General features: G+C 41.0%; 1 protein-coding gene across 1 annotated transcript; it reads left to right on the top strand.

Moving 5' to 3' along the window:
- The first annotated feature begins 2,506 nt into the window (after nt 1–2,506).
- Nucleotides 2,507–4,466, top strand: LOC122046458 (cytochrome P450 71A1-like). Its single transcript, XM_042607171.1, has 2 exons — nt 2,507–3,552; nt 3,628–4,466. The coding sequence occupies exons 1-2, from the start codon at nt 2,572–2,574 to the stop codon at nt 4,249–4,251; spliced, it is 1,605 nt and encodes a 534-aa protein (XP_042463105.1). The 5' UTR covers nt 2,507–2,571; the 3' UTR covers nt 4,252–4,466.
- The last annotated feature ends 5,852 nt before the right edge of the window (nt 4,467–10,318 follow it).

The raw sequence follows: 10,318 nt of genomic DNA, 5'->3' as shown, positions 1-10,318 counted from the left end.
TGTGCCAAGAGGAATGACCATGTGCCCTCTCCCGAAGCAAACTAGGGCAGGTTGTGCTTGTAGGCATGGCCTTGCCTCCCACCAGAGGCCAACCAAGTGGCTGTCATATGAAATCACACGGTCATGCCCCCCTTCTAGAGCTGAATCATGGTTCAACCGCACCATTTGGCATGGCTATGCCTCTTCATGCCGTGTGTCATGGAGTCAGGCTCGTGTCGTGTAAAAACAAGAATGTATTGAATTTGGGCAGACTACAGACTATTTTGAAATGACCATAACTTTATGCTCGGTTGGAGTTACCGGCTGTTTCAAATACCAAAATGTAGCTAACTTTAAAATCTATAACTTTACTTCAGGTTAAACAGAGAGTAAGCATGGTATTGTCATGCTAAAAGGTATGGTACCTCGTAGGCACGATTGCATCAAGTCCTTTGCTTAAACTATAGATCAAATTTTGAACCACCATAACTTTCGGCTCGGTTGGATCCATGGCTTGATCCAAATATCAAAACCTTGATAATTTCAAGGGATACAACTTTAGTTCAAGGTGAAACACGAGGAAACCATGTTTAAGGAGTGAAAAATCCATTTTGGAGAAGCCTTGTAAACTTGGCATATCTGGACCATTTGGAGGAGGAATAAAAGGGTCAAAAAAAACTTATTCTTTGACTCATCTTTGGCTTGAGGCTCTGCCCCTTTCCTTGGAGAAGGGTTATTCTCCCTTGGGTGAATCCTAGAGCTTCCATCTCTGCTAATCCACATCATTCGTCCACCTCTGGAGCAAGGGAGCACCTCCAAAGGCGCTAGGTTTTAAGAATAAGCACTCTCTTCTCTCTATTTCCATATATTGAGTTGTAGTACATGTTTGACGTAATGTGTGTATGGTATATCCATATGGATTGTGGTGGATTTTTCACCTATAGAGGAGAGGCACTAGATTGTGTGACTATAGGGTCCGGTGACAGGGGGTAACCCTTTAAGCTGACTTTCTAGAACGATCCTTTTGCAAGGAGATCGATTCACTACAAAGGAATATTTAATTATAGTTTAGAGGGTTTCTCCCAAATTAATGTTAGAAAATGGTTTGTGTAATCTAGAACTGTATAACCGGGGGTGCTTATGATAGAGTGTATCCATTTAATCATATTTTCTAGGTTACCTCTTCTACATAATTGAATTAATCTATCGTTAGGAAGTCAATTAGATAACTCTAGCGATTGTATAACCAGGATTCTTAGGGTAACTCTTTAACTGAACTTTCTAGACTTGCTTCTTTACTTAATAGCATAAGAACTTGGGTAAACTCTCCGATGCAATCTTCGCAGGGTTGAGTCAAACTTTAGTTAGAAATCCTACAAAGTGTAGACATGGAGATAAGAAGATGAACAATGCATATGAACATTAACTAGTATTATAGTGAAACCGAACTCCTAGAATCATTCTCCCAATCTCTCCCTCTCTCTCTCTCATTTTCTCCCTCTCTTTCGTAGCTTTAGCTCTCAACTTTCCAACCAATCTCCAATTATCTAGGTAATTCATCGTGCGAAATTACCTAGTGCTTAATCAATAATTTCTGTGGGATCGATATTTTTATTATTTGACGACAACCGTATACTTGCGGGTTGTATAATATGGATCAGATGTTTGGTAAGGAAAAAGCCTAAGAAGGTCAAGGTTGATTGGATGCTCAAGAAAAAAAATCCTATGAGAGTAAATCTTAGGTTGTGAGAAGTCTTGGAAGAATGAACTCTGAGCAAGTGTGACTAGTAGATCATGTAGAGGAGGTTTAGGAGACCAATGAAAGGTTTCCAGTAGATCAAACCAGTGTATTTAGTCTATCAAAGTACAATGTTACTAATACTATTTTATACTACTATTATTGTTATTGTACTAAACTTTATTTTTGTAGGAAACAGAGTTTCAGTAGGCCGATTGGTTCAGTCGACTAAACAGAGAGGTTCGATCGACCGATAATAAAAGATAATGGCAAGTAGGATAAGATCCTCATTTGGATGAAAAGAAGTCCCCGAGGCATGGTGTCGCGGTAGGATATCCAGGTTGTCACCCAAGCACCCGTGGTTTGATCTCCAGATACGGCGTATTTGCAGGAATTTTCCTCTAAATGGGGAGCGCAATCAAAGGATGTTGGGCGTCTGAGTTGACTACCACGCGCGTTTCTCGATTTATTCTTGTGGCCGGTGGAAAACTTCCGTAGGACCGGATCGATCACCTAGGAATAGTTAATGAAGTTAACTAGGATTATTATTATTTTATAAAATCCATTGATTAGCTGACTGAATCCAAAAGGAAATGCAGATAGAATAAGATAAGATCTAGATTACGAAGGAAACTATGATGATCAGTTAACCAAATATGAGGTTTGGCCGATTGATCAAGTTGATGTCGTAGAGATTCGATCTGATCAGATTATAAACATGAATATAAACTTGGACATCTTTGAGGTTCGATTGATCCATCAGAAGGATCAATTGACCGATAAAAAAGAAATTAAGTTTTGGATTTGCATGATTAGATCTGGATAAATCAACCAAACAGAAGGATAATCGTCACATGACTCTGTCGTTCCTCTCCTTCCTCATCCGATCCGTGGGAGGTGCTATGCTTCATACTTCCACTATGCTGTTCCAATTCTTTCTCCCCTCTCATCTCCTCCTCGTCCTCCCCTTCCTCTTCCTCCTCGTCCACTTCCTCCGCCTGACACAATCCAGGAAGTCACCCACCCATCTCCTACCCCCATCTCCACGCACCCTACCGGTCATTGGCAACCTCCACCAGCTCACAGGCTCCCTCCCCCACCGCATCCTCCAAGAACTCTCCACCAAGTACGGTCCCGTCATGCTCCTCCACCTCGGCAGCGTCCCCACCGTCATCGTCTCCTCGCCGCCCGCCGCTGAAGAGGTGTTGAAGTCCCGCGACGTCGCCTTCGCCAGCCGCCCCCACACCACCGTGACCCACCGCCTTTTCTTCGGCAACCAGGACCTGATCTTCAGCAAGTACGGCGAGCAGTGGCGCCAACTCCGGCGCATCGCCACCGTCCACCTACTCAGCCACACACGAGTTCTCTCCTTTAGCCCGGCTAGGCAAGCAGAGGTCGCCCTTCTTGTTGCCGACATCCGCTCCGCCGCCGCCGCCTCCCGCCCGGTCAACGTCAGCGACGTCATCATCGAGTTCACCAGCAACTTTACCTGCAGAGTGGCGTTAGGGCGGACGTACAGCGAGGAAAAGGGCAAAGGGAGCAAAGTGAACAAGCTATTTGAGGAGATCACAGCGCTGTTGGTCGCGTTCCCGTTGCGAGACCACATTCCATGGCTGGGTTGGCTCGATCGACTCAACGGATTCGATTACAAGGTCAAAAAGGTCGCTCTCGAGTTCGACACCTTCATCGAGCAAGTCATTCAAGACCACATTAAGATGAGAAATAGCAACGAACGCACTCATAACAATGAAGATTTGGTTGATATTTTGCTTTCTCTGGGGGATGTCGATAGCTCAGTTTCTCTCAGCCAAGAGAACATTAAGGGCCTCATCTTCGTATGCTCTTTAATTCCCCCCCTAATCTTTCATCTTAATTTAAAAACATACATGTCAATTAATATTTGGAAGCAGGACATGTTTGGTGCAGGCACAGATACAACATTCGCGACCATAGAATGGGTCATGACGGAGCTCATACGCCATCCAAATGCGATGCGCAGAGTGCAAGAGGAGATTCGAGGAGTCGTCGGAGCTGAAGCCAAAGAAGAGATAATTGGGGAGGAGAAATTGGAAGAGATAAAGTATCTTAGGGCAGTGATCATGGAGGCTCTGAGGCTGCACCCTATTGTACCATTACTGCTTCCGCGAGAGGCGTCGGTGGATACGCAGCTGCAGGGCTATCACATTCCCAAGGGCACCAGGGTGTTGGTCAATGCATGGGCCTTAGGTAGGGATCCCAAGCTGTGGGATAAGGCTGACCAGTTTTGTCCAGAGAGGTTCTTGAACACTAGTGCTTTTGATTTCAAGGGAAAAGACTTCCGGTACTTGCCGTTCGGCGCTGGCCGGAGAGGGTGCCCTGGCATTGGAATGGCTGAGGTCACCCTGGAGCTTGTCTTGGCCACCTTACTGCTTCATTTCGACTGGGAGTTACCTGATGGGATGAGGGCAGAGGAGCTGGATGCGGATGAAAGGCATGGAATTGTGATTCAGAGGAAATCAAAACTTGTTCTTGTGGCAAAGCCTTGTCGACACTAGCTACAGCTACGTCTGTCTCACCATGAATATATAAGTACACCAAGTACTCATGGCTGAGAAGTGACTCACTGGGTGTAAACAAATAAAGGTCATTAAGGTTTTAAGTAATAAACTAGTTGATAATTAATCTAGTTTGTTCATAAATAGTACAATTATTATAATATTCTATCAATTAATTATAGTTGATAGATTAATAAAGGAAAGATTTATTATAATAATTAGAGTGTTCTAATACGCATTTGATTTGGCACGGTTGCGTTTGCGTTGAACATATAATTCTCTTCTACCATTCGCAAACTCAATGGAAAGTCTCTCGTGCTAAGTTTACTTGTTAGTCTCTTGAAATATTCCTCCGTATAAACATAAGACATCACTATTACCAGTAATTTGATCCTCCATATAAATGTAAGACACAACTAATTATTAAATTATCATACATTCATGAAAAAAATTAAAATCAATTTTCACGTATTTTATATAAGCATAAAAGATTAAATTTACTATAACATAATCAATTTTCACGTATTTTGTATAAGCATAAAAGATTGAATTTACTATAAAATATGTTGCTCTATTATTTTCACACTAATTTTTTTTTTTTTGCAACATTTAATGTAAGATAAAGTTTGGAAAGAAGTGATCAAAGTCAAATAATTTCAAACGTTGTATTGCCTATATTTTTATATTAATTTTAGTTCTTGAATGAGATGTTGTAGGTTGTTTTTCGAATTCCATAAGATTATGTTTTGCCCAAAAAATATTGTGTTGATGTAATTTGCACTAATAATCTAACTTGATTGTGATGAATGACAAATAGATTAAAGTTAAAGTATTTTTTGATCTAATTTCTTTACCAAGTGTGCAGGAGTTGACGGGTCTGAAGGACCTGGCACCAGCCTGAAATTCAGCTAGATCCGCAGGACTCGATAGTTGGTGTGAAGTTCAGATAGGTCTGTGAGACTCGATATCTAGTAAAAAGTACAGTTAGGTCCGTGAGAATTGACAACTGGCCGAAGTCCAATTGGGTCAGCAAGACCTGACAACAGGCGGGAAAACCTGGTGGATCAAAGGCAAGTCAAGCAATTGTAGTTAATAAGTAAGAGGTAAGCAACTGGAGGAGAGATCCAGTGAAGATGTGTTCCCGGTTGAGGGAACTGTAGGCGTCAGTCCAGCTTAGGTTGTCTAGGCTGAGACCTTGACTAGATTCTGCTCTCAATGAGACAGGATCTAATTAATACTCCTATCTTATTTTGTTGTGCTAACTTTATTTTGTAGGATATATATATTTTTATTACCTAGACTAACCCTTTGTTTAGAGGGAAGAAGATGACGAAAAAAGGGAGTTCGGGCGTCCTGAAGGGATCCGGGCGCCAAGACTCTGAGCACCCGGAGCTAGTCCGAGAGCCCGGAGATGGTTCAATCGGCCGGACCAGAAACGTTATCAAGAAGCTAAGTTGGAGCGTGACGACTAGTCGAACCCACGTTAACGGTCCAGGAGCCCGAAGGGGGTCTGGGCACTCGGAAGTGGATAAACTTGACGGATCAAGTTTCGACGAGAGATCGTCATGCCAGCAACAGTCCAAGTACCCGGAGGGGTTCCAGGTGCCCGGAATAGGCCTATATAAGGGTTTTCGACTAGCAGCTTTAGAACAACACTTACTACGACTTTCATTCTTGTGTACTGCTCCGAAAAGGTTCTAACGACACCGAAAGGCTGCTTCGAAGTTCAAAGAACGAAAGATTTCAATTTTCTTTTTATTTGCCGGTAACAATTAATTTCAGTTCTTGCACTTAATATTTGTAACTCATTATTCAAACTGATAGTGATTACCCAACGAAAGCGATCGATGATCGCGAGCCTTAGAGTAGGAGTCCTCATAAACTCTGAACCAAGTAAAACTTGGCTTTGTTAGCATTGTTTTTTGTTTTCTTTATTCCATTGTGTAACTTGTTTTAAGTCTTGATTTTCAACTGATGTTATTCCCCCCCCCCCCTCAAGCGTCTTTACGATCCAACAATTGTATATCCACTTGTAGAGTGTTTTTCTTAAGAAGAGTTTGTTCAATCCATATCATTATAGGCATGCAAGTATTGAGATGATTAACAATATAAAAGAAGACTATGTAGAATAACACATTTGAAATAGTAAAGTATTATTTTCACAACTTTCCAATTTTGTTTAGTGGGAGCACTCATGAGCTAACAAACATGATTTACTATAAAGGTAATATCAAGTTATGTGATAGTGACACGTTAATGGTCCAAGAGCCCGAAGGGAATCTGGGCACTCGGAAGTGGATAAACTTGACGGATTAAGTTTCGAAGGGAGATTGCCATGTCAGCAATAGTCTAGGTGCCCGGAGGGGTTCCAGGCGCTCAGAATGAGCCTATATAAGGGCATTCGACCAGCAGCTTCAGAACAACACTTACTATGACTTTCATTCTTATGTACTGCTCTGAAAAGGATCTAACGACACCGAAAGGCTACTCCGAAGTTCAAAAAATGAAAGATTTCCATTTTCTTTCTATTTGTCGGTAACAATTAATTTCAGTTCTTGTACTTAATATTTGTAACTTATTATTCGAACTAATAGTGATTGCCCAATGAAAGCGATGATGATCGTGGACCTTAAAGTAGGAGTTGTCATAGACTCCGAACCAAGTAAAACTTGGTTTTGTTAGCATTTTTTTTTTCTTTATTCCATTGTGTAACTCATTTTAACTCTTGATTTTCAACAGATGCTATTGACCCCCCCCCCCCCTCTCAGGCATCTTTACGATCCAACATATTATATATCCAATTGTAGAGTATTTTTCTTCAGAAGAGTTTGTTCAATCCATATCATTATAGGTATAAAAGTATTGAGATAATTAACAATATAAAAGAAGACTATGTAGAATAACACCTTTGAAATAGCGAAGTATTATTTTCACAACTTTCCAATTTTGTTTAGTAGGAGCACTCATGAACTAACAAGCATGATTTACTATAAAGGTAATATCAAGTTATGTGATAGTGACACATTATAGGGATCCAAGAATACTTTGATAAATTTGAGGACCAGATATAGCATAAGATGATGAAGTTACAAATAAGTTTATAATAATTGGTGTGAGAGATCGGACATGCTTCATCCATTTTAGCTCTTTCAAGAAGTTCAGTATTATATTTGCTCTGAGAGAGGAGATAACTTTCATCATATAGGATAAGTTCAATACCAAGAAAAAAAATGAACACTATATACCCAAATCTCGAATAGAAAATTCTTGATTGAGAAGACTTAATAGAATTATGATTCTCTTTTGATCATTGTCAGTTATTAATATATCAAATACATAAATAAGAAAAAATATGATAGATCCATCATTATATTTATAGAATATAAAAGGGACCATCTTTGACCGAGAAAATTCCTGATCTTGTAACCAATTAGATAATCGATGAAATTATGCACGAAAAGCTTGTCAAAGATCACAATGAATTTATTGAGTTGACAAACATGAGATAGAAATTATATATGAATGAACCAGATAGTTACTCCATAAATATAATTTCCTAATCATGAAGAAATCTATTAGAAACGTCTAGCTATCATACATACTAAATGTACCAATTAGAACCAAAAGCTACCAATAATATATACTCACACATAGGATGATAAGAATTATAACTAATTAAAATTATTAAAATTTGACCTAATTGAATTTATTTAGGAAAATAATAATAATATAATTATAATTAATAAGGAAATAAACTTATAAAAATATTACAATTTTATTGGAATTTTTCATAATTTAAAATAATTTTTTATGTATTTTATGGGGATAATCCAATTAGGGTTTTAGAAAGTCTATTTGGCTTTATCCTATTTAAGTTGCTAGTTGCTCTAAATTTTTTCCCCTCTATGTCGCGTCCTCTCCCTTTGCTCGTGAGGTTGCATCGTTGTTCCAGCTACCCTCCTTTACATTGCCACAATAGCAGCGCCATGTCCTTCTTTCCTCATTGGCCTCGAATAGCCTTGGCCGCCGAGCTCCCTGTCGGCAGCCACGCTCGAGCATCACCCTCCTTGTAGGGATAACAATTTTCCCCACGGAGAAAACTCGAAATGAGGGTGTGTTCGGGGAGTTGTTTCAAGTATGGGTTCAGGTTCGAGGATTTTTAAAATCCTCAAAGTTAAACAGGGGTGAGTATGGGGATGTTATCCCCATCCCCGAACCCTCCTCAGTTTTAATAATAATAATAATAATAATAATAATAATAATAAAAGTTCGATAAAAATCCCTAATTCCTAAACCCTTCTTCTGTAGTTCTGCCCTTCGCTTGCATCGATCTTCACTGATGTCGCTCCCTTCGACGCCTCTCTAGTCTCCCGTCATTGCTCCCTTCCAAATTCAATTTTTGTCCTGCACCTCTCTAGTCTCCCCTCACCGGCATTGGCCTACACATCCTCGTATGCCACCAATTTCTGGACTATGCAATTTATATCTCCCATCGGCTCCTATCCCCATCGGCAATCTACATCTCCCATCGACTCTTGCATGTCGTATCCATCGCCATTCATCTCATCCCCACTCAACTTCCATCGCCATTTAATATTTCAATGGTTGCTCTCGTAGGTGAGGTCAGTTATATTTTAAGTTTTTGTTTGTACCAATTTCTCTCTTCTCTTTCTCTTCTTGGATGTAAGAATTCTACTTTGCTTCCTCTACTAGGGAGATGGTGGAGCTTGCTCTTTGATTGCTTGAGCTTGGTTGGGTGGCTGGCTAGCTTTGGTGGACTACTAAAGTATCCTCATTCAAGGTTTCACTTGATTGCTTTGGTGGAGGTCCTAATTGAAGTTGAATGGATGACCTAGCCCCTAGATTGGCCTTTCCTTTTGTCACGCCCTGGGAGAGTCCCTGCCAGAAGAAATTTCGGCAGCATCTCCCCTGTACGGGTGACAATCTGAGACATATCTACAAACATAATATACCTCAGCCACAGGCGGTTGGAATATACACACACCCACGCAGTTTATAAGCAGCATATTCGGCTGATACAATAAAAACACAACCACGCAGTTATAGGTAAATCTAACAGCCCACTCGGCTGTACCAGAGCCAAACACAGCGAAAATACAATGGACACACATACAAACTAAAAACGAAGACTGCTAGCCGGCTAGGCTTACACCACACAACAAAACAACACTCCAGAAACAAAAAAAAATCGGAGCACAAAGCTAAATACACTGATACATAAAACAAATAAAACATAAATGGAAACGGTAAGTCTTCTGATGTGACGTGGGAACCGACAGACAGGATACTCCAAGCGACTCCATAAATAACCTGGTACCTGAAAAAGATAGTGTCCACGGGGGTGAGTTCAACAACTCAGCAGATACCTAGTTGACATGTATAGTAAACTATAACAAATAGTAATAACTATGGAGTACAGTCTCCTAGACAAAAACTAAAAATGCACAATAGAAAAGGGCTGAAGAGAACTGTACTCACCAGGGCCTCCTATCAGAATAGTCAGGTCATCAGACCGAGAGTATCATAAATCCTGTATGCATGTCAAACATATGCATCCATCCAAATGCAGCATATAAGTGCAACAAACACAATCAGTAAATGCATCAATGCATATGATGCCAATGACATGGTCACCCCTGACGCCAATCAGCCATCTCACACACGATGGTGAGACCGAGTAGATAGGGCTGTGACAATCGTGCACTCTGCCATCACTGCTCCTGATGAGTGACCGAGTGGACAGGATGCTGTCAGAGTACACCTATCCTCCTACCCCAAATCATAAGTGGGGGAGCACAATGCTCTCATCTCCCGGTACTCGATGACGGGGAGAAATCTCTGCCGGCTACCACGCTGCGTCGCACTACCCATGAGCGGACCAACGGAGCCTAACAAAGTCCAACCGTCTGTCGGCTACCACACTGCTACACTAAACCAGCGGAGCCTAACAGAACAGAACTGTCTACCGACTACCACGCTGAGTCACCGGACCAGCAGAGCCAAACAGCAGAACTGTCACACACCTGGCTGATATACCACTAACCCA

This window comes from Zingiber officinale, chromosome 2B, assembly GCF_018446385.1.
Source record: "Zingiber officinale cultivar Zhangliang chromosome 2B, Zo_v1.1, whole genome shotgun sequence".
Taxonomy (NCBI): domain Eukaryota; kingdom Viridiplantae; phylum Streptophyta; class Magnoliopsida; order Zingiberales; family Zingiberaceae; genus Zingiber; species Zingiber officinale.
The sequence above is the reverse complement of the archived record's forward strand: the minus strand, read 5'-3'. Positions and strand labels throughout refer to the sequence as shown.

Bases quoted from the DNA above. Each gene is read 5' to 3' on its own strand.
- LOC122046458 (XM_042607171.1), top strand. From the start codon at position 2,572: ATGACTCTGTCGTTCCTCTCCTTCCTCATCCGATCCGTGGGAGGTGCT. The intron at 3,553-3,627 runs GTATGCTCTTTA...ATTTGGAAGCAG, and splicing joins ACATTAAGGGCCTCATCTTC to GACATGTTTGGTGCAGGCAC.